The sequence below is a fragment of the Alligator sinensis genome, unplaced genomic scaffold, assembly GCF_000455745.1.
Source record: "Alligator sinensis unplaced genomic scaffold, ASM45574v1 scaffold658_1, whole genome shotgun sequence".
In the NCBI taxonomy this organism is placed as follows: domain Eukaryota; kingdom Metazoa; phylum Chordata; order Crocodylia; family Alligatoridae; genus Alligator; species Alligator sinensis.
In genome coordinates, this window is record NW_005842109.1 from 1,896,627 (window position 1) to 1,921,486 (window position 24,860).

At 44.3% G+C, this 24,860-nt stretch overlaps 1 protein-coding gene across 2 annotated transcripts in view; it reads right to left on the reverse strand.

Annotated features, from left to right (window-relative positions):
- GABRR1 (gamma-aminobutyric acid type A receptor rho1 subunit) overlaps positions 1-24,860 on the reverse strand; it is a 61,070-nt gene that overhangs the window by 14,253 nt on the left and 21,957 nt on the right. Inside the window, exons 2-5 of one of the 2 annotated variants that reach the window (XM_006024567.1) lie at positions 21,111-21,164; positions 12,441-12,547; positions 6,048-6,115; positions 1,254-1,477 (exon numbers count right to left, since the gene is read on the reverse strand). In XM_006024567.1, coding sequence (XP_006024629.1) covers positions 1,254-1,477; positions 6,048-6,115; positions 12,441-12,547; positions 21,111-21,164 — 453 coding nt within the window. The remainder of the gene's footprint in view (positions 1-1,253; positions 1,478-6,047; positions 6,116-12,440; positions 12,548-21,110; positions 21,165-24,860) is intronic. The other variant, XM_006024568.1, reaches the window with a different exon arrangement.

The following is a 24,860-nucleotide window of genomic DNA, read 5'->3' on the forward strand; positions in this document are numbered from 1 at the left end:
AGGGGTCTGATCAACCTCTGGCCTCTCCCCGTCGCCGAGCGCAATCCTTCGATGAACCCCTTTTTCCCTGCGCGCAAGTTCCACGGAGCCTAGCAAACTTTGTGTGAGTGTATCCAGAGCTCTTTCTCTGCTTCGAGTTGTTTTCTTCAGTTGACACGACGGGCTTGCATGTTTAGAGCCTTCAGCCGGATTGGGCTAGAGGTTCGCGTGGAAGGAATTCTTGTCCGCCTCTCTTCTTTTCTATCTGTAACCGCAACCCAAGCAAGTTTTCCTGCCTGCACTGCGACCATCTTCGGTGTAAGTAAAATAATCTTTAATCAACCGCTAAGCGTCCGTGCCTAATTCTAGCCCGCCGGCCTGCATTCCCCGACCCGGCGTGTCCGGGCTGCTGGCCACAGCCCGCCGCGCACAGGCCCCCGAGGGCCTCGGACCGCTCCCGGCCCGCACACCCTGAAGCTGGATTTAGGCACCCAACTTCCTCCAAAGTCTAAAACTGCAACCTTGAAAGTCCTGTTTAGGCATGTCTAGAGTAAAGGGACAGCTAAACTCCATAAGCTCCTCAGTTTAAGTTTCTTAAGTGCCTGAAGTTCTCGAACAGCTGAACAGGGCTGAACAGCTCATGTTTATGCCCAATCAGGATTCTGTACGTAGGTAGTCCCTCACTGTGTCCTCAGAAGGTCTTGATCTGGTAGGTGTTTTTCAAAGTATAACTAACAGATTGGGCTCTGCACACAATGTGTCACAATGCCCACCACTTCCTTTTAAAATAGAGCTGTGGGTGCTGGTGCTCCACCTGCTTACCCCTTATCCAACAGCTCTGTGTTTGGAGCTCTCACCCAGGATGTGGGAGACCAGTGTTCAGTTCCCTCGTCTGTCTTAGCAAATACAAACACCTGTCTGTCTTACTCTCAGAGAGTGCTCTAATTGCCGGGCTGCAGGCTACTTTAGATGGGAAAGCTAGTCCATCCACTGGGCAGAAGAGAATTCAAGTTTCTTTAGACAACAATAAGAGCAAGCAGAAGCCTAACTATAGCATGATGCTTATGGGATTCATTGCAGGGTTGAGGGGACCCAGGTCTGGTCCTTACTGCAGGACTCTACAAGCTTTTTACAAGCAACAGTCATTGGAGGAAATGCATAAACTGTTTAAGTCAGTAAGAGCACAGCTGTATCTAATAAAATAATGGAAATGATTTAAAGTCCTTTTACTCTGATTCCACTAACATCACTGTCATGGGTGAGAGCAACTTTACCTGAGGCTATAAAGCACCTTTCCATCAGGCTGGACCCGCAGCATGACATTATCAGTCGTAGTATCATGGATAAAGGAGCGCTTGGAATGCACAAAGAACATGTCAGGGACCCAGATCTTTTTCACTAGTCTGCCATCAAATGTCATGCTTTGATTGTTGGTACTTGGGAAGGACAGTCTTTCATCTTTCCAGTAGTGCCTGAGATACAGGGTCATAGTAAAGTCCTGAAAGAAAAAGGTTTCACATTATGATTTATTCTTTGGGAAGAGCATTTCACAGCAATTAGCTGTCTAAACAAGTATATAGATATGTATGCACCGATTTCAGTTGGAATAGCAATTTTCAGTAGTTCCTTCTTCCTTCATAGACTACATGTTAAGCACTACATCTTGTAGTGTCACTGATGTCACTCCCATTCCTTAAACTACTGGAGACCAGATTACCTAAGACCCAATATTTATTAAAGAGACTTATTTATTTTAGAAATCAAAGATCATCCAAATGGAAAACTGAATTCTAAATGGAAAATCTACCTGTAGATAGTAGGGCTGTGCAAAGCTTCAGTCCCTGACTCAATTCGGCAGAGATTTGGTCCGATTCGGTAGCTAAATCTCTGAATCTGAATTGAATCAGGAGACCCTTTAATCTCTCTGAATCGAGCCAGAACCCTCTGAATCGATTCAGAGAGATTCAGAAAGATTTAGAGATTCGGACACAGACACAGTGTTAAATGTTTTTTCTACATACCTCTAGGTAGCAGGCAGCTTGTGAGTGCTGTGATGCTGGGGTGCATGGAGCATCCCACAGGAGCACAGGGGGCTCCCTAGCATGCTCAGCAGCAGACCCAGAAGTGGACCAGAAGCACTTCCAGTCCACTTCCAGGTCCGCCAGGGAGGGCGCTGGGCCCCCCCCCCCACCTCCCCTAGCTCGGTGACTGGTCCCTCCTGGGTCTGGGGGGGATGCAGGAGGACCAAGCTGGGGGGGATGTGGGAGGACCCCCCACATGCTCCCTGGTGGACCCGGAAGTGGACTGGAGGGCCCTCCCCCCCGCACTCCTGTGAGACGCTCCATCCGCCCCAGCATTGCAGCATTCACAAGCTGCGCCTGGTACCTGGAGGTATGTAGAAAAAACATTTAAGCTGTGTCTATGGCCGAATAGCTGATTCTCCAAGTCAGCATCGAATCTTCAGATTTGGATTCTGGCCAAATGTGAATCCAAATCAAATAGGACCCGCTTCGCACACCCCTACTAGACAGACTAATCCAGTGATGGAGGAGGAAGGCACAGAAAAAGCTATATGTCTCTAGATGCTCCACACTATGCAGCTGCAATCCTCTGCCAGATAGAGAAAGTGGTAGATCTGGAAATTAAGGGCCATGGAGAGAACATGTAGTTTGATCCAGGACTGTAGCAGGGGAGGGACTTAGGCCATCTCCAGACTCCAGTTAGAAGTATTTACATGAGAAAGATTGTCACTGCTTTTTAGTGACAATAAATAGAGCTGAAACCTTTCAAATTAATGCAGTCTGCTTCTGATATGACTTGGTTGCCAGGTACAAAAAAACTATGTATGAAAAACAATGTAGAACCCAGAATTTTTGGTGCTCTCAAATTATTTTTCTTGAATAGGTAATTTTTCATTTTAAGGTTAAAAATTATAAGGAGCCAGATCTTCATTTGGCATAAATTGGCATAGTTCCCTTGAACTTCCATGATGATGCTGACTTACACCAGATAAAGGTCTGTGCCACATTGTGTAATTTATATAAAGTATATATCTCTTTCACCGTTGGTTCACTAATAGCTAAAATTGACTTTGAATGCTTTTCTTACCCAAGGCAGACAAGGTTCTTTGGGTAGATGTGATATCTTTTATTAGACCAACTGAGTAGTTGAGAGAAAAAATTGCAAACTTTCAGGTGCAATTACCCTTCTTCAGGCATAGGAAGTCTCTGCTGTTCTGAGACTCCAAGGAATGAAAGAAGCTAAAAATGTGGTAGGATGTCAGTGAGAATGTAAATAGGTGGAAATTAGGAAAACAAAAGTAAAGCAGGGAAAGGAGGAAGGAAACTAACTCAGTTTTTTTCTCAACTACTTAGTTGGTCTAAAAAAGGATAAAAGATACCATATCTACCCAAAGAGCCTGCCTATGTCCTTAGACCAACACAGCTACAACCAAAAACCCAGCAACATGGAAGATTTCTTACCCAATGCTTTGGAAGCTGAGATTCTTAAATAATTACATGACTGGGATTTGGGGCTTGAAGAACACAGTCAAATGCCTCACTCTGAATCAGTCTTTTGTGGGTTGTGAGAGAAGCATTCCACTGTTTCAACCTCTGCAGTGGGTAGGAACAAGAAACTGGGAATGAGGATCTCAGAGGAACTGTGGACCTCATGAGGCCCACAGGAGGCTCAAAGCTGCAGAGATTGTCTAGAGCAGTGCTGTGGCATGCTAGTGTGCAATGAGAGCGGCAAGTGTGCCATGAAAATAAATATTTTATTAATGTCAGATCCAGTCTGTGAAGCCATATCATTTGGCCTACAGGGCTTTCCACAGGTCCAGATTTGGTGGTGGGAGAGCAGTGGCAACTAAAACTGTTACTGCTCATCTGCTGCCAAATTTGCAAGCTCTGTGATACTGCATTGGGCCCATGGACCAGATCCAGCCTGCAGACCAACCTGGCACCACTCATCCAGCCCATGGGGTCAAAAAATTGGATGCCACTATGTAAGTCTTACGTATATATATGTTCCAACCTATGTAAGATGTATATATTTTTTGGGTGTAAGAATTAAGTGTGCCACCAGTTTTAATTTAGAAAACATGTGTTGCCCAGATATCAAAAGTTAAGGAAACACTGCCCTAGAGAGCAGGCTGGATTCCAACCATTCCCTCCCTTTGGAAGCAAAACTGGGGGCCCATTTCACTGTATTGTGTACATGTGGGAGAGTTGGCAATACTGTAGCTGCCGTATCTACCTTGGGACAGCAGGCAGGTAGTTAACACATCAAAAGACAAAATATAAGCCCAATATAGTCTCTCTTTTTTTTTTTACTTTTCATAGTATTGGAGCAAATCTGATTTTTTTTAATCTGACATTTTTCAGTATTGTCAACCCCCACAATTCTAAAACTCTTTATTGGCTAAAATGTGGGATTTAGTTTAGCCATGCATCGAGTGGCAAGGGAGGTGTTAATTGTAAAGGGAAGAGGAAAAAAATCAGCTCCAAAAATCCTCAAAAATCCCGAAGCATAAGAAATCCGGTTAAAAGGGTGGATGACTCCTTTTTTTTGTTTGTTGATTCAAGCAAAGAATGAAAAATCCTTTTTGACTGACAGACTGTCTCAGAAACCCCATGCCATCAGACGTCAGCCTTAAGAGAATTCGCTGACATAGGACCAGTGATGCTTCCATTGACGTCTGTGGGAGTTCTGTCACCGAGGTCACTAGGAGCACAACTGGCCCCAGAGACTAAACAAAGCTGCTTGTTCCTCCAGTCGGGAAAAGCCTGAAAGCTGTTAATTAGGAACTGCTAACTGTGCTGCCACAAAGCTGTGTTTCAAATTGGAGACAGGACCAAGTCAGGCAAAAGGGCTTTTCTGTCACACGGTTCATTTGATTACTTTAAAGATGGGAGAATGCAGACGACTTTTTTTACATTTTTATGAAATCATCAAAAGCTTCCAAATAAGATCTTTAGGAGAATGACACACTTGAACTTTTTTTCTTTCTGCAAAAGGATTTTTCCCTAAGTAAATGAAACAAAAGCTTAAGTATTTCTAATAGCTTTTCTACTCTAAATCTAGAAGCCTGAAAAGCTCTGATCCAGGCCTGAATATTGCATTTTGATGCCGATCTCTTGCACTTTCTATAGAGCATGTTGTTGCATGTAATTAATTTATTTCAAAAATCTTTTTTAGAAAATCTTCTTTGTACACCATATCTTATTCCCAAGAGGTGATTTTTTTTGGTGGCAAAAAGGGAATAGCTGGTTTAACAAGTAATAGGACAAATAATAACATTTCAGCAGTTCTGTTAAATTTTTAAGTTTACCGAGTGAATGTAATTACTTGTAGGTAGTGGGTGAGAGTTTAAAGATGAAACAAAACTCTGATGTAAATTCATGCAAGGCCGAAGGCCTGTACCAGCACCATGGGTCACTGAAATCCTATTTAGGCTTTATTTTGTAGACTTAAGAGGGAGTCTGATGCTGTGGCCATGTGTTGGCCCTCTGCACAGGAGAGAGGTTTGCCTTCAATGGAAAGGAGGTAGTTTCTAGGTAAGCAGTGGCCTTCAAGCATTCTTTTTCTATTGAAGCCTTATTCTAGTCTAGTTCGGTTATCAGGTAGCAAATTAACCCCTCAGTTGACTAACTGACTGCTCAGTAAGCCTTAGCACGTGTAGACAGTGATGCTTTATCTCACAGTCAATTAGTCAACTGCGGGGTAAAGCGTCTCATGTAGACATGCCTACTGAGTATCTGCTGTCTTTCACAAATGCAAGACTTACCTAATGTAGTGGTACTGAAATTGTTTCAGTTCTCCCAGCATTGTGCTATAAAGCACTAGGCTACAAAGCTGGCAGTCATGTTGTTTTGGTTATTAGAGTTTCTAACCCCACCTTTTTAAGAAGTGTGTCAATATGAAAGCCAAAAAAGCAAGGATTTGGGAAGCAACTTCTCTTAAATAGAATGTCAAATTGGCTGCCGTTCTCTCTCTTTCAGTTCTGCCTGACCTTTATGGAAGTGAAATAAGAGTTTAAGATCACTGGTTGTCAGATAAATACTTACCATATCAACTTCTGAAATACTATCCAAACTTTCAACTTGTACATCTATTCCAACAGGAATTGCAGGGCCTGGAAAAATAAATTAAAATACGTATATTTTAATAAGGCAGATTAAACTTTGGGCTTGAAAATGTAAACAAAAGAATATAAAGGAAAATGTATGTTTAATTGGTGAACCATTTGAAGTTGGAAAACTTTGGAATTCATGTGAAATATTTCTGTAGATCTTTAAAGCAGTGGCTTAACTTGAGAGGGGCAACTGTGGCATCAGGTGCCAATTCATAGGGGGCACCAGAATGGCACCCCTCAGAGAGCCTGCACTGCCACCACCACGGCAGCCTGAGTTGAGGAATCTTGTGTTGAGGCAGCACCAGCCTGTGCTGCTACCACAACCACAATAGTCCCTGTGCAAGGATGTTGGTGCTTACTTTCTTCCTATGCTGCCCAGGCTGCCAACATTTCAAGTAGTGGCTCTGCTACAAAACTCTGCGGCACTACAAATGAATGTCTGTCAATGGCCTGACATTGGTAACTGGGTAAAACAATTATTTGGTTCTCATGTGACAACAGCACAGTTTACTTAAAATATGGGGGGAGGAACCCATGAGAAGTTTTATAATACATGTAACTTAGGGAAGGTTTATCCTAGGTCAGGGCAGGCGAAATATGGCCCGTGGGCCAGATCTGGCCTGCCAGACAATTTCATCTGGCCTGTGGAAGCCCGCCAACTAATTGTACCGTGCCCAGCCCACGTGCCTTGCTCCCAACCTCATGCATGGAAGGGCCAGGCCCAGCCAGCATACAGCTTCCAGGCGGGGCTGATGCTACTACTGTTGCAGTCGCCAGGGGACCTGCTCAGCTTCCCCAGCGTCCAGCAGCTTCTCATCTCCCTGCTGCAGCACTCGGTCTGAGTAGCAGGTAGGGAAGCAGTGGGGGTGGGGGGAAGAGGAGCTGCAGCTGGGCGGGAGTGCAGAGTATGGGGCTGGGGCTGGAGGGAGCACGGAGCCTGCACCTAGGGGGTGGCAGGAACACAGAGCTTGGGTATGCAGGGTATGGGTGTGAGGGCAGGTGGGGAAGTGTGGGGAACCCCCACACACTCCCCCCATGGCGCACAGCCTCCACTGCTGGCAGCAGCAATAGGAGGTAGGTACTCAGGGCGCTCCTGGCCTGAGCAAGCACTACCACACAGTAGCACACAGCTCCAGCCAGCGCTGCATGTGGTGGCAAGGAGCAGATCCAGGCCAGCCTGCCCACATCATGCGGGGCTCCCCACAGCACATGTGCAGCTCCCAGCAATCGTGTACCACTGGGAGAAACCCTGCGTGATGGAGCAGACTGACTTCCCCGCCCCCTGCCATGTAGGTCCCAGGACTCTGCCAGGAAGCAGGGGCAGGGCTTCAAAGGAGTTTCAAAGACATAAACCCCCTTGCCCTCTGGCCCCAACTGTGCCCCCCTGCAGCCTTTTTACATCCCCAAAGCGAGGAGCAAATTTGAAAACACTGACCTTAAAATAAATATACCTGTAGTCATTTGTATATAGGGTACCCATAGACCAGGGGTGGGCAAAATGTGGCCCCGCAAGCCATTCTATCCAGCCCTAAAAAATTTAGAAATTTAATATTTATCTGCCTCTGGCTGCCTGTCATGTGCCCCTTGATGGCTTGCCAAAACTCAGTAAGTGGCCCTCTGCCCAAAATAATTGCCCGCCCCTGCCATAGACTGAGTTCATCCAGAATTGTTGCATTTTACCTTTCTCTGGAAACTGCTGCAAGCACAGGGACACACCTTCAAGCAGCAATTTTGTACCTACTTATATATAGTACAATTTTTTTTGGCAAATATATTACTATACACATACTTCTTCTGACCCATCTTGTGACCACTATGGTTCACTTGACAGTCCAAAACATACCTTGACAATTACGCCATTCTCTTTCCCGTTACAAAGCTGCACTGTGCATGTGCATTCCTGCATGCTGTCACCTTTAACCATCGCAGTTATGCAAAGGACCAAACTAGGCATGATATTAGTCCAAAGCCAGAAGTCTCATGATTTACTATATAGCTCATTAGACTGGGCCCCAGAAGAGTCAACAGCATTTCAAGACATGGTGACCCCACAGCTCACCACTGCTCAATATGTAAAGTAAAAGTGGAAATATATTCAATATAGTAATTTACCATGACTTGAAAAAGAGTCAGCACTGAAGGGGGACTGCATGCAATGGGCACTCTTCCGAGGTCCCTTCCAGCCCTAATGTCTATGAAATCTTCCCCATCTTATATTTGAGTAAATATGATAATAGAAAGCTCTTTGTAATTCACATCTCACCCAATAGCTAATACATAGCTATTTCTATGAAAGAATCATTTCATAATGTTAAAAATGCCTGATGAATTATTGAAGTAGATAATTAACCTGTGAAAGTATGAAGAATTCCTCCTTTGTTACTTGTGAAAGAAAAAAGAAAAAGAAAAGCAGGCTTGGAGCTCCCTGCTGCCAGAGCAGGGGCACATAGTTCATAGTCAGGCTTGGTGGTGGATCCTGCCCTGGCAGCAAGCAGCTCCAGGGAGCAATCTCCCACCCCCTGATGGCCAGCTGACCAGGAGCAGATTCACTCTCAGTCAGGCACCTACTCAAGTGCTACCGCACAGTAACTACTCATGAGTAAATTTGCTATTTGCATTTGCAGGTAGCAAATTTTTTTGTGATTAGCAAGGTTTTCTGTGCAGTAAGCATGTGCACATGTAGACACATGCTTACTGCACAGTAAACTACACTACTTTGCAGTAAAGTGTCTCGTGTAGATGCACTGTGAGAGAAGATATTCAGAGACACTCCTTCAGTACTTGTCCTCTCTTTTCAGATTGTTACTATCTCTGTTACTGCCAAATACTTTGGCTTTCTAAATGTTAGGTGTATAAAGTGTAATAAGCAAGGGATCCTGGTTTTCTCCGTTTAAAAATCACAAATTCTCTGATAAAAATACAGCAAATTCTCTGACTAAACCCCCAAAATCCACATTTTTCTGTGATTAAAATGAAATGCCACTATATATATAGGTATCAGTTGAACACAATGTTTTATTGATATATTTAAAAGTTTAAAGCAATTTGGAAGCCTATCAGTGCCTCAATTCTAATATAATAAAAGGTTTAGTGTGTGTGTGTGTGTGTGTGTGTGTGTGTGTGTGTGTGTGTGTGTCTGTCTGTCTTAATGCTTCTGGCCAACTGCTCATGCACCTCTGAGAGAGCGGATGGCAATTGGCTGCACAGCCCGAGCTGTGTGGGCCCAAGTTTGCACCGCTGCCGGGGAAGTTTGGGGGCATGGAACATACCCGGGCTGTCTGAGCAGCAGGGCTGCCCCCTGCCTCCCTGCCTGAGGGCAAAGGCAGGGGGGTCACAGTGGTGGTGCCCCTCCGATGCCCCCCAGAACAGGGAGGGGAAGGCAGTGGGCAGGGAGGGAGGGTGGGAAGCGGGGAGGCAGTTAGGCGCAAGCTAGGTGGACCCGGAGCAGTGGGTGAGGGGGAGGGAAACGGGGTCAGACCCGAAGCGGCAAGAGAGGGGTGCAGCAGGGCCAGACCGAAGCGGCGGGGAGGGGAGGAATGGGGTCAGACCCAAAGTGGCAGAGGGGAAGGCGGGGAACAGGGCTGGACCCAAAGCAGTGGGGGGGGAGTAGGGCCAGACCAAATTGACAGCGGGGTGCAGGGTCGGACCCAAAGCAGGGCGGGAAGAGGGGTCAGACCTGAAGAAGTGAGGGGGGAGTGAGGTTGGACCCAAGGTGGGGGGCGGGGGAGTGGGGTCAGACCTGAAGTGGCGGGGGAGAGGGGATGGAACAGGGCCAGACCCAAAGTGGTGGGGAGAGAGTGGGGAGCAGGGTCAGACCCCAAGAACCAGGAGGGGTGGGGGTAGAGTGGGGCCAGATGAGGAGCTGCAGTGGGTGGGGAGGGGGAGCATGGGGCTGGATGCAAGGCTGTGTTCCGGCCAGGTCCCCCCTTCCCCCCCATCATTCTTGGCAGGCAATTTGCTAGTCATTATAATAAAACAAATTCTAAGTACCTATACATTTTGCATTTGATTTTGGGTTTTTTATTATGAAAAATCAGAGCTTCCCCCACTCCCTTCACTCACCAGGATGTGGGTCCAGCTGTGGCTGTCCCTACCCCCACCATCCCCACACTGCTTTGTGGCGCTGAGCAGCCCTGATATGCCAGTCCCCTGCCCATAGCATTGATTCTCACTCCCCACCCACAGCCTTCCAGCCCTGCTGGTGCCCCTCACTTTTGACCTACAGCCCCCCAGCTCTGCTGGTGCCCCTCATTCCCCAACCACAGTCCTTTGGACTCTCCTGGTGCCCCTCACATCCCACCCCCAGCCCTACTGGTGCCCCTCACTCCCCACCCACAGCCCCCCACCCACCCAGACCTACCAGAGGGGCTTCCCAGCTGCCAGAGGATCCACAGCCCTCTGCCCTCCACAGCAGCCCCTGACCCCCAGCTGCCACTCACAGGAAACGGTGGCTGATGTGGTGGAACAGAGTGCAGAGCCCAGCTCCTCCTCCCTCTCAGGCAGCACAGGCAGAAAGGAGCCCATGGTCAGGGTGTGGAGGCAAGCTGCCCACTGTGGGTTGGGGCTCCCTACCTTGCTACCTTCCCCCCAGGGCCTCAGCAGCCCAGCGGCAGGGCAGGGCAGAGCAGGGTTGGGTGGGGAAGCTCGTTGCCACCGCTAGGAGCTCCACGCCACCATGGCAAGGTGCCCCCTGCCTGCCCAACAGCAGTGAGAGGCGTAACTCCATGCCACCACTCCCACTGCTGCCAGAACATCAGGGGATGCCTCACCATGGCAGTGTGGGGCTCATGGTAGTGGCATTGAGATGCCCCACCTCACCCTGGCTTGCTACATTGGGTCCCACTCACTAGGCTGCGGAGGCCCTGAAGGGAGGGCAGCAGGGTGGAGAGCCCACAGTGGACATCCCACATCTGCTCCCACCTTGTACACAAATCTGGGGGGCATGTGCCCCGCGTCCCTGCCCTCCCGGGAGTGTGCGCAGTGGCAGGGAGCCAGCCCCTCACCCCCCCAATCCCCGGGACAAGCCACCCATGGCCCCATCCCACTCCCCACCCAGCCCATGCATTTCAGTCCTGGGCCCCAAGCTTCATGCACTGCCAAGGCTGGGCAGCAGCCCCAGCCCCAACCCGCCCAACTCCTTCCCTCTCTTACTATGAGGGCCTCAATCTTCCTTCCACCACTGCCAGACTTACCTGCGGGAAGCTGCTCCCCAGGCTGCCTGGTGGCCATTTGCATGCCTGACTGCCCTCCTCCCATTCCCCCTAACCTCTTGCAGGCTGGGAACTGTGCCAGCCTGCAAGGGAAAACCCACCAGTTCCCACATTTTTCTCCTTTAAAGGGGAAAAAAGGTTTTTCTCCTTAAAATGAGAAGAACTGAGCTTTTCTCCTTAAAATGAGAAAATCCAGATTTTACCATTTTTTTCATGGCAAATGACAAACCCAGATCCCTGGTAATATAGATGAGTTAAAAGATATACAGACTCTAATATAAATGTATACGTTTATGAATACTGGTCTTTAATAGTAAATTAGACACCTAAAAACCTTTGTGTACATTTCCTCTTCGTCCACCAGACTTCAGCCAACTTCTAGCTACTGTTGACAGTCACAGTACACAATGTTTATTATAATAATTAATGCTTATATTAATGGACTGTCCTGTAACTGAATCCATTTTAAATTAATTGAACATACTGGCATTGTGTATATTGAGATTTTAGTAATAAAAGCTTCTCTTATCAGGGTGTCTAATGGTATCCTGGATTTGAATGACCATCTGTCAGCCAGAAAGGGGCAATAAATTACTACATTCATTAATCCAGTGGGTCATAAGAAAGCACGTTCTCCCTAATCCTTTGCTCTAAAAGCTTGGATTGCTATAGCATATAGTCAAAAACCCATGAGCAAAATATTAGTATGAAGCAATCTAAGTACACTCTTTCTTCTTATAAACTAAAGGACCAGGTCAGCAAATAGGGTACATTAGTTGATCGTAGACAAACACTGGCACAGTAAATTAAGACCCAAGGATTTTGTTGACATCTAGAAATGAATGAAGACTGAATCTGTATTTTGTCAGTGGAAGTTTAAACTGATACCATGAATATTAAACATTTGCAGATGATTCCTCTATCTGTGTTCTCATATTTTTGCTGAAAGTTCTTGTTGCAAGCTCCCCCATGCTTGTAAATATCTGTCCTGTATTTACAAGGCAGAAAAAGGGCTGTTATCTGGGAAAGACCCTATCTTTTCAATGCACACAGTCTTGGCACTGTTCTGTATGGTGTCATAGAAAAGAGCATGTCAACTACTGTATTTTTCATACCTCCAAAACCTGGTCTCATGCTGAAATCATGGTCGTCTATTCTCAGAAGTTGTTCTGACTTTGTCAGTGGAGTTTTGGTGATGTCAGGGCTTCGTTTTAGTATGGGGCTATATGGAAAAGATAAACATGGTTATTAATTTTAATAATTGTGTACAAGATAAGAAAAATAGTTTTAATCTGTACAATGGAGTCCAGTCTTCTTTATTTACCATATCCTTGTGATCATATTTGATGTCTGGTAGAATGGACATGAAAAATAACTCAAGGATTTACCATACTTAGACAGCTATTGTAATGCTGGTTTGCTCGTAACTCCCCTCCCTTACCATTTTAAATTCTCTTGTCTCTATATAAACTCAGGTAAAATGTTTATAATATAGTCTGAATACAAAAACTGAAATTTGTGAGGTTTTTAAAATTTTTTCTAGTGTATCAAGTGCTGGGGGTTGAGTAAAACATTTTTTTATATAGACTTATGACAGGACATGGGAACAGGAATTAGGGAAACAATATCTCCAATATAAAAGCCATTGGCTGCAACCCAGGAACAAAATGGAGATGGACTGGGAACCAAGCCAGGAGGCAAACTAACCTGAGCTTGGAACAAAATGATTAATTCCTGCTCCAGATTTCTAACGAGAAGAAAAAGGAGCACTGGAAATTGTATAGTAAAAGGCCTAGAAGTGGTCATTCCAGAAGCCTACATGATTATTTGGAGCCTGCACAATTTCATGGAATCTTGTAGAGTGGATATAGTGCTTGGGCATTTTCCAAATTTACCTCTGAAAATGGAGTAACGCAGATTGCACTCCTCAGCCTTGGAACTCTGGTTTCATTTGCAGTATCACTTTTATTGCAGTGTTGATGTAATTATACTTATCTGGGACTAAAAATAGGATGCAGAAATCAGGTGGTGATAAATAGGAAAGGCAGTATTAGGAAGTGAAATTGCTTGAGGGACTCTTCAAAGAGAGAAACTTTCTGTTTCAGACCCAAAGATATATTGAGTGCCATCAGCTTACACTCAGACACCGTCTCTCATGATTAGTTAAAAGATGGGTCAGCAGTAGACCAAACAAGTAAACAAAAATGTCTCACACAGCCATGTTTTCAAACTATAAAAGGAGAAAGACATCCTAAGTGAATGCTGGGCAAATCTCAAGAGATTGCTTTATCATGTCGGAGGCTTGTAGGTTCAGACATTAAAGCCAAAAGAGACTATGATTCATAGATTCATAGATGTTAGGGTCGGAAGGGACCTCAATAGATCATTGAGTCCGACCCCCTGCATAGGCAGGGAAGAGTGCTGGGTCTAGATGACCCCAGCCAGATGCATAACCAACCTCCAATTGAAGACCCCCAGGGTAGGGGAGAGCACCACCTCCCTTGGGCGCCCATTCCAGACCTTGGCCACTCGAACTGTGAAGAAGTTCTTCCTAATGTCCAATCTAAATCTGCTCTCTGCTAGCTTGTGGCCATTATTTCTTGTAACCCCCGGGGGCGCCTTGGTGAATAAATACTCACCAATTCCCTGCTGTGCCCCCGTGATGAACTTATAGGCAGCCACAAGGTCGCCTCTCAACCTTCTCTTGCGGAGGCTGAAAAGGTCCAGTTTCTCTAGTCTCTCCTCGTAGGGCTTGGTCTGCAGGCCCTTAACCATAGGAGTGGCCCTTCTCTGGACTCTCTCCAGGTTATCCACATCCCTCTTGAACTGCGGCACCCAGAATTGCATGCAGTACTCCAACTGCGGTCTGACCAGCGCCCGATAGAGGGGAAGTATCACCTCCTTGGACCTATTCGTCATGCATGGACATATTCGTCATGCAATGATGATGTATCTGAACATGACATTTCACCAGTGATTCTTATATCAATCCATAATTCCTCACTTATCTGTAGCATATTTTGGAAAGATATCCCGTCTTGATTTAAAGATTTCAAGTGATGGATAATCTATTGTATTGCTAGATAAGTTGTTCCATTGTTTCATTACCTTCATTTCTTAAAAATTGACACCTTATTTCTGGTTTCAGCTTGTTCCAGCTTCCAACCATTGGACCTTATTATGTTTCTTTTCCTGCTATATTAAAAAGTCCTCCCCTGGACGTATTTATAGACCAGGATCAAATAGTCCCTTATGCTTCTCTTTGTCCCGGTAAATAGATTGAGCTTTTTATGACTTGTACGTACGGCAACAGTGTTTGTCAACAAGGTTGCTTGAGCATATCCTCTGTGCTTGCTCTTATGTGTAGTGGAGACTGAAGGCTCAAGAATAAGCCCTGAGGATGAGACTAGAGCAGCCTCACCAGCAGATTTGAGGTCTGGACCATACTTGCAGACTTGGGTGTGCTCAGGCCATCTGGTCCCAAGACATATCACCAGTGTAGTATAAACAATCCTTTAGTCTGTGTATGTAAGACAGGTTTTCCATACCTTGATTCATTCCTGTGGCTCTTTTCTAAACCCTCCCTAGTTTGTCAACATTCCTTCTAAAGAGTGGACAGCAGGTCTGGATGCAGTATTTCAGTAATCGTCTCTAAGGACGTTTATACATGTGCTCTCGGAGGGGTGGGAGGGGCGCTTTAATTAGCTCAGCTCCAAGATCTGCGCTAATTAAAATCACCCAGTATGTCACGTGTATCAGCATTCCTACACTGAAAAATGGTGCTGGGCACTTTGAACTAAAGTTCACTGAACAAGCCTTAGTTTAAAGTGCCCCCCGCCCCGCTATTTTTCAGTGCAGGGACGCTGATACACATGATGCTGGGGGGTCCTGGAGCACAATAATTTCTACGCTCCAGCAGACTCGATTGAGTCTGCTTCAACGTGCTGGAATTACAGCACATTGGAGCAGGCTCCCTGAATGTGTATAGGAACCGTAATGTTATAAGTAGTGGTAATAACCTTTCCTTATTTCGACTTGATATTATCTTTATATAAGTAAGGATTGGATAGTCTTGTTTTCCTAGCCTGCATGTCACATTGCAAGCTCGGATTCCATGACTTGTGCACCAGGAGCCCCAGAAGTCACTCGTTTCAAAATCCATCCCCCTACCCTGTATGATGAACATTATTTATTTTTAATGTATGACCTTGCATTAAACCCAGATGCCCATACATTCCAAGCACTCTAATATTGACCAGTTCTTATCATTGTATACCAATCTAACAATTTTTGTGCCACCTGTAAACTTTACTAACAACTATTTTATGTTTTCTTTCTATAGTCCCTCACTATAAACTCCCATTGACACAGATTCACAGAAGTTTGGGGCTGGAAGGGACCTCGTGAGATCATTGGGCCCAGCTTCCCTGCTCTTTGAGTGAATATTTCTCCTTCACCCACCTTTTGAGATCTATCAGTTAATCATTTCTAATCCATCTATTAAGGGCCACACTGATATTGTATTATGCTAATTTTTAATCACAGTATCATGTAAGCCTAAGACAAAGGCCTCATAGAAATCTGTTATGTCAACACAGTTACTTTTGTCAACTAAATTTGTAATCTCAGTAGTAAACAGTTTCATCTGACAATATAGTAAGGACTTTTTATTTCACTTCCTTTCTTAACCAAGACTTTTTTTAACTGACAATACCTTTAATGATGGTAGGATTTGGGGTGTTTTGGGGAAGATGATAAAGTTTTCTTAAACAGTTGTCAATTGCTATTCATATTTTTATGTTTATGTTTTCCTTCTCAATCAATTTTTCAGATAACTGGTTTTTTGCTTTGGAAAAATTGGTCTTGTAAAGTGCCAAATAGTTTACATATTACTAATTGGGACAGATATCTGTGTACATGTAGCAAATATGACTAGGTTGTGATAGCTTTTACCAAGATACCTTTAAACTTTCAAAGGTCCTCAAATATTTCAAAATGGTAAGGAAGGATGTGCCTTGTATTTTGAATTGTTTTATGTGTACACTCAGATTGAGTGTACACATTCATATGATCTGGGAGAAAACTTCCCAGTTTGTTTTCCTGGTAGAAAAACTGACCCTGATATCCTTGAACAGACATTTGAATCCTAAGCCCCTGAGGAGCAGAGAGCTTGCAGTGCTGGTGCTGTGCAGCCAGGTGACCCTTGTGCTCACATTTCAGTATGCTTTGAAGGCTCCCTGGAGACAGATGACAGCAGTGCACAGTGCAGCCCTGACTGCTGGACACAGGCTGCTCAGGATCAGCCTGTCTCCCTGCACCATTATGTAGGGATTATGAAGGGAGCTTGTTTTGCTCCCAGCTCAGCTAAAACAGTAGAGTCCAGGCTGAGCAAAACTGTCTCCATAGGAAGCACAGGGGGCAGGGATGGAGGCAGGAACAAAGCAGCTTGGGATGCTGGAAGACTCTGCTGTGGTTTCTCTCCAAGGGGAATGTGTACAAACATTTGTTTTCCTAGGAGAAACTCTTCTGAGAATGATCTAACCCCAGTTAGTCCAGAGTTATTTTTTTCCTGCAACCGCCATTTTTGCTTTGGGAGAAAAATTCTGAACATCTCTACACTGTGGTTTCTACTAGGAGTACAGCAACAGTCCCAAGAGAAACTGAATGTTTATACATGGCCTCAGTCTGGGATCTGATTTCTGCTTGTCCTCCCACGTATTTGTTTTATACATCATTGTTGTTTCATTTTATGTATAGGCTCTGAACTCTGTGGGGCAAGGACTGTTTTTAGAGAGTGGGTATGTCTGTGTATGTGTCTATACTACTACATTATTGCAGTACCCTAAAGTTTCAACAATGTCTAAAAAACTCTGTAGGTTTGGACCTAGATGGCAGACCTCCTGAGGAAAGTTCATTTCTGTGGCTGTAAAAAGTAATATTTGAAACTTATGTTATTATTTCCAAAAGAAAGATATTACAGGAACTGAGATTATGGACTTCTAACAGACCTGACAGATTCATTTGCATGTAGGAGTTAAAAGGAACTTGGGTAGGTTGGCAGATATAAAAGGCTCTACATGGCCTTGGATCTTCATCCATCCCTTTTTACATTTTACAGTGCATCACTCCTTGAGGGGAATGGGGTGATAATACTGAATCAGTGCTTGGTGTGAACAGGAGCTCTTGAGAGCTGAGTTCCAAAGCTGGAATGGCAAGAGTGTAGACATATAGGAGCTTTCTGGATGCACAGGGGACAAAGGTATTGTTATTTTATTTGAAGAAGAAAAAGCCAAAAATGTGAAGGTAAAATCAAGGGGTATAACTGTCATGGCTCTACTGAAGTCAATGTGCTGTGCCAGCTTCCATTAAAAAACATACCTGAAATACTAGAATAAAAGCCTAGAAGAAATAACACTTGGGGAAGGGAGAGGGAAAGGTGAGGGGCTGATTGTTATTGCCCTGCAGGGCTACTAGCTAGAGTTGGTCAAGATAATTTAACAGAACTCGTATGAAAATGTTATGTCGCTGAAGCTGAAATATTTTGTGGAATGCATAGGTTTTGATGAAAATATTAGAGAGAGGCAGGTAAGCAGGGGAGGGTTATTCTATCAGCCACAAAAATAGCCAATAGCCCATAGTTATGGCACTCAGCAGAGATGTGAAAGACTCAGGTTCAAGTCCCAGCTCTTCTATTCTGAGATGTCAATTTTGCATGAAAGAAAAAGATAAGTGTTTTTTTTAAATTCTGAATAGGAGCAAAAATATCTTTGTTCACAAAATAGTATGGCTATTTTCTAGTCAGCAATATTTCTGACTTCTGTTACTACTCAAGTCCTGTATTGTGTTCCCTGTCTCAGGGTCCAGGAACTGCATTTGAAAACATGTTTTCAAAAACAGCTATTGTCTCTATATGCCTGAATTATTGGTCTTCCGAATACTAAGGTACATCAAATGGGTACCCACTTGTGGAGATTTTTGCTGATGTGAATGTGGAACCAATAGAACAATTTTTGAGAAAAAGATGGAAGGAAAAAAATGTTGGATTTAATTGTTTGATTTATTTTGTATTAAAATGTGGGGAAAAATGAAGACTTTATTCAGATTTAAACAAAATAGCCAAGCCAACAATTTTCATATTAGGTTTGTAGCTGAATTTACAGATTCAAGGAATCTGGCAGGGACCATAATGTGAATGCTCCTGCTGTGGGTCTCGGGGAAGGTCGAAGACAAGAGTCACCAACTTCACAGCCACACTGCATAGACTAAAATCACAGAAAAGTTTCCTATCTACAATGCAGCCACTGGATGTAACTCTGACAGCCACACAAATAAAAATATGACAGTCATGATCAGAGATGACCCGGATCAGAGATGATCAGGATTTAGCATGAATATCAAAACTGCCAAACATCTCCCTATAGGCACACAGCTTTATTGACCAACACAGAAAAGCTTGAACAGCCTCCAAACACAGGTCAGTAAGACTAAAGTTGTCGTGCAATGTGGGGATAGTGTAACAACACAAACGCCATGTGCATATGCAAATGTGGAAGAAACCATTGCCTTTCCCAAGTATGGGGAAACCATGAACCAGTGAAGACCTCATTAAGGCTACAGATTGAACAATAGTCTGAGCCCATTTTTGGACTCAAATTTGAACGGGGTGACAGGACATGAGAAGATGTTTGCTTTTGAAAAGTGAAAGAATATGGTTTTGTTTCTTGTCCCTCTCCCCACCCTTACCTTCCCCATTGCTTCTTTCTTCCCTTCTCAGATGGGAAAGGAAATGACATGTGAAGTAGGAGGAAAGGTCACACCTCTCCCCTCCCTCCCCCCGCCCCCCAATTAAAACCCCAAATCAAAATTGCTTTGTTTTTTCAAAACAAATGAAAAAAACTGTTCCTCTTTTAAATAATACATTTTCCATTCTCTTCTTTTTATTCCCTCCCCTAAGAAATATCAAAAGCTTTCCAACAAAAAATATTGTTTTGTGAAAAATATTAGGTTCATTCAAAAACAGGCTTTTAACCAAAGCTATTTTGGATAAAAGCATTTCAGGCCATCCAATATATTAATTCTTTCTTCCTTCCTATTCTTAGAATTAAAAAAAAAGATCTTGACACTTCCCTTCCCCATTTTATTCACCCGCTTACAATCTACAATTGCTGAGAAAGCAACAGAAGCTTCTGCCTTTTATGTTTTGAGTGTGAGGGTTTTGTATGTTTTGTGAGTGCTATAAGTAATTGACTTTTAACAGACCACTAAGAGTCAGTTTTGTCTATTGACTTTCAGATGTAATAGCTTGCACTGAGCAGCCCTGAGATTTGTGAGTATCTAAATTTGGCTCTGCTTAATACCCATGCTAAGGAGACTGCATTCACTATCTGAGGGACAGAACTGAAGAGAAGGGAACAAATGGCATTTTCTGACGTAGCAATGGCAACAGCTGTATTAGTGGCTATGACTGACATAGTACAGTACTTCTGTTACAGAAAGATTGCAACCTTTGTATAGGTTAGGCTGAGGTAGAAGATTACAAGTGACCCAGATACTGTATATTCCATTCAAAACCTGCTTAATGCAAGCCACAGCTACTCTGTGCCACAACATTGGTGAGCACAGGCCCAGGGCCCACAGGAGAATGTCAGTAATTTGTTAGATTTCTAGATGACATCTAGGAATCCAGTTTGTTTCCCAAACTCGCTCAGTTTCTCTGGGAGGCATTTGGTTCTGTCAGCTTCTACCCAGGTCCTTCTTGACAGTACTCCCTTTCCTGCTTTGACATGATTACAATGCATCTATTATATGATGCTGGTGCCACAGCCTGTACTTGGCACTGATCTCAGTCATATATTTTTAATGACTCAGAACAAAAAGAGAAATTTTTCAATAAAAAGCAAACAAGTCACACACACAAGGTATTTTGGGAGCTGGACAGCAACAGTCTCCCGTGAGACTAGAGGAAAGGGTTTTCTGGTTTTCATAGGAGCTTGCATAAGGGATGGCAAGGCATCTTAGAGTCAAAAAAGGACTGCTGTGATTATCCACCTCTCTGTAACACCTAGTGCACAGCCCAGGCTATAGACTTTTACCTGATAACTTGTGGTTGAGCTAGATCATGTCTTCTAAAGAGACTTCATTCTTGATTACCAGTGATGGAGAAACCACGCCACCAAATCAGCCATTCCAAAGGCTACATACAGTATTTTCCCACATTCCACCCCCCACCCCCTCAGATAAAACACACACCTTATTTTTGGAAGGCAGAATGTAGAAAAAAAGATTTTTTCCAGAGTCATGGTCTAGAGCTGGCTTTTTCACAGACACTGTGCTACAAGATGGCTGCCAGCTTCTCCCTCCTTGTGCAGAAGCAGAAGATACCCACCGCAGTGCTACATAGCCCCCACATTCTTCTTATCAGATAAAACTTGCCTAAAACTGGTGCCAACTGGAGAGCATCTGTGAAAGGGTTAACACTGGGGTTGTGTGTCCCCCCCCTTGTACACCCCCACTCCGCTTCCTGGAAGGGAGAGAGTCACTTCTCTGCACAGGTCTCTGGGCACAGACACCTATTAATACCATGGGAAACAGAGAGAACAGGTTGTGATGCCCAGCTCCAAACCACAACTGAAGCTTGAGGCTTCCACAGTTTATTTGCTTACTCAAATTCTGCCCCTTCTAGATGGTGCCTAAGGCATAATGGTACTGCTGCTGCTGACATGCAATAATAAAAAGAGCTAGTGAGAGGTAGTGGCTACTGGGATGCTGTATCTTTAGTAGCATACCTGCCTTGCTTGTGTGTTTCTCCATGTGCTTCCCGTCTCTGTCTTTGAGGTCGACTGCGCGAAAAGGACAAGAACAAGGGAGAATTGAAACATGCAAAATCTCACAGAAGGTTGTCATGCTTTACAAGCTAATCGGGGTAATACCAAGAAAAAATGTGGTGGGAGGGGAGATGCTGGTACGGCATGTTTGGGGTACAGTACTTTCTTTGTATGTGTTTGTAATGTGTGTAAACATGTCCACCTATATAGTTTTACCTACTCATCTGGTCCCTTCTTGAGTGTCGGTACAACTACGGAAGAAAGTGACCTGTCAGTATTGCTGTTTAGATTGCTTGACAAAGGACTGAGAGAGGAAGGATTGTACCTTTTGTCCAGGGGCCAAGACTATCCTTTTTAATGACTGACTTGGTTTCACTACCTCTATAACAATAAGTCTGCAATAGACTGTGTTTACCACAGAGCAGCATGGTACTTTCAGCACTAGAAGCATGGTCATCATCTGGATGTATGGAGAAAATTGACCCTACACAGTCATGGTCTATTAGCAGTTATGTGTATTTAGGATAACATCTACTTAAAACCCTGAACTTTCAGATGGGAGAGAAAGAAAGAGAATAGGATTAGCATTGCATTTTATTTACTGGAATTTTGTCCTGTACTCTATTTGTGCTGCACCCTGTGATGGCACAATGTGGACCAAGATGTTGTCTTGTGTAGGAGAAAACAGTGAAATAGAAATAAAATAGAGAGGAAATGGCTATGGAATCTACAAAGCTAAATATGGGGTGGCAGATCATTTTGCCTGGCTAGGGCAGATTTTAGGCAGCCAGCTTTATGTAGCCCCCCAAATTCTTTAAAAAATGCAGCCAGCCTGAGGTGAGTGATGGATCTGTTACAGTCCTTCCAGGTAAACACATTCAAAACATTCTAATAACTGAGAACTGTTTCACTTGAATACAATACTCAAGAGTCTCTGCAAAACTACTCACTAAGCAACTTTTAGTTATATATCTGCTTGGGCCTTACAAGGAAGACTTTTTAAAATCTAAAATGTACATATAGCATTTTAGTGATAGAGAAGTAGGGCTGAAAGGGACCTCCAGAAGTTATCAATTTCAACCTCCTGCCTGAGGCAGGATCATCCCTATCCAAACCATCCTATACAACCATAATTTAAATTCTATATAAGATTGCCCTCAGTCCTGACACAATATAGACCTAACATCCTAACTTGCCACAGGTAAAGCAGGGGAATAACAGGAGCCTGCGTTCCTGCTTCTATAAAATTTTGTCAATATATGTTCAAGACATCCCAGGTAGAGGGCCATGCCCCTGATACAGAGGAAGTCAGCCCCCCCCCACCACCCCGCCCCAGTCTGTACCAATCTGACCATGGGAGCAACATTCCTTCCTAATCCCAAATATTATGATTGGTCTGATTCTGAGTGGAGGGGTAAGGCCCTCTAGCCAGGAACCTCCAGCTTGACTCCTAGCAGGAGATTCAGCACACCCCAGCTGAAGTATACAGTCTTAGTTGTAGCCAACACCCAATGCCTCTGAAGAGGTTTAAAAACATCTTGACACCTATAGCAGAAAAAAGGGAGGGGGATGGGCAGGAGCAAGCAGCAGATCCCAGAAACATGCAAAATACCCATGGTAGAAAGCAGGCATAGCTAGGCCTAGATCATCCCTGACCAGGGACTGTCGAACTTCTTTTTGAACACCTCTAGTGATGGAGAGTCCACAACTGGAGAATCTATTCCACCGGCTCATTATTCTAACAGTGAAGAATTTTTTTCAAGATACCCAGTCAAAATTTACTTTGCTACAACTTCAAGCCATAGGTCTGTGTCCTCCTCTCTGCAGCAAAAGAGAAAAGGTACTTCCCTTCTTTTTTATGGCAGTCCTTCAAGTATTTGAAGATTGCTGTCATGCACCCTCTTAAGCAACTTTTCCACAAGCTGAACCTGCCTAATTCCTTCAGCCTTTTCTCATATAACCTGCCTTCCAAGCCCCTGATCATCTTTGTTGCCCACCTCTAGTCCCTCTCTAACTTCTCCATGTCCTTTTTCAAATGTGGAGCCAGAACTGAATACAATACTCCAGATGAGGCCTAACAAGTGCTGAATAGAGAGGCATTATCACCTCCTGTGTTTGCACCTAATGCTTGTGTTGATGCTTCCCAAAACTGTATTGGACTTCTGTGCAGCTGCATCACACTGCAGACTCATATTGAGACTGTGGTCTACCAAGACTCCCAAGTCTTTTTCCGTAGAGCTGCCATTGAGCAAAGTGTCCCCCACTTTGTATTTGTGTTTTTGATTATACCTCCTGAGGTGTAGCACCTTGCATTTGTCTAAATGGAGCATCATCCTGTTAGCTCTAGCAAAACTTTTCAACCTGTTAAGATCCTTCTGAATTATGCTTGTATCCTCCAGTGTGTCTGCAGTCCTTCCCAGTTTCATGTCATCTGCAAAATTGCTCAAGACGCTTTCTATGCCAACATCCAAATCATTAATAAACATGTTGAACAGAACCAGGCTCAGGACAGACCCCTGTGGGACTCTATTTGAAACCTCCTGCCATTTTGACATGGACCAGTTAATAATTTCGCTGTTAGGGTGGCTAGGATCTGGAACCAACTTCCTAGGGAAGTGGTCCTTGCTCCTACCTTGGGCAAATTTAAACAGAGGTTGGACGAACACCTGTCTGGGGTCATGTGATCCCAGCGTGTGCTCCTGCCAGTGGTGGAGGGTCAGACTAGATGATCGTTCAGGTCCCTTCTGACCCCAAACTACTATGAAACTATAATTACCCTTTGCTTACAGCTGTTGAGCCAATTATCTATTCACCTTTCAGTCGTTTTAACTAGCCCACATTTTTTCCAATTTGCTTATGAGAAGGTCATGTGGGACCTTGTCAAAAGCCTTGCTGAAGTCAACATACTATATCCACAGCCTTCCCTTAATCCACCCAAGTAGTTTGTTGAAAAAGGAGATCAGGTTTGTTTGACACAATTTGCTTTTCATAAAACCATGCTGGCTGCTTCTCACCAGTCTTTCCTCCTCCAGATGCTTGCAAATGGCCTTCCTTAGAATACGCTGCGGTAACTTCCCCGGTGAGACTAATCAGTCTGTATTTCCCTGGGTCCTCCTTTTTGCCTTTTTTGAAGAGAGGTACTATGTTAGCTCTTTTCCAGTCCCCTGGTACCTAACCCGTCTCCCACGACCTCTGTCAGTTCCTTCAGGACCCTGGATGAAGCTTATCTAGCTCTGCTTACTTGAATTCACTCAGACCCAAAAAAAGCTCTCTGGTCATTTCTTTTGTTATATTCTCCCACAGCTTGTGCCCCCCTTCCTTATCCAGATAGTCCCTATTATATGTCTGGCAGCTAAATTTTTTGTGACGATTGAGGCAAAGTAGCTGTTGAGTAGCTCTGCCTTCTTTGTATCTTCAGTTAGAAGTTCCCCCCGGGCTTGTTAACAGAGGACCCACAGCTTCTTTGGTTCTTCTTTTCTGGCCAACATACTTATAGAACCTCTTCTTGTTGTCCTTAACTTCCTTTGCCAGGTACAGATCTTTCTTTATCTTTGCTTTCCTGATTTTGTCCCTGCAGGTTCTTGCTCAATTCAAATGCCTCAGTTCTGACATGGACAGTGAGTCTGTCAAGAGGCAAATCAGTCAAGAAATTGAGACCTATGAATCATTATTGGAGGTTGTGCAATGAAGGAAGCTGCAGTGGTTTGGACA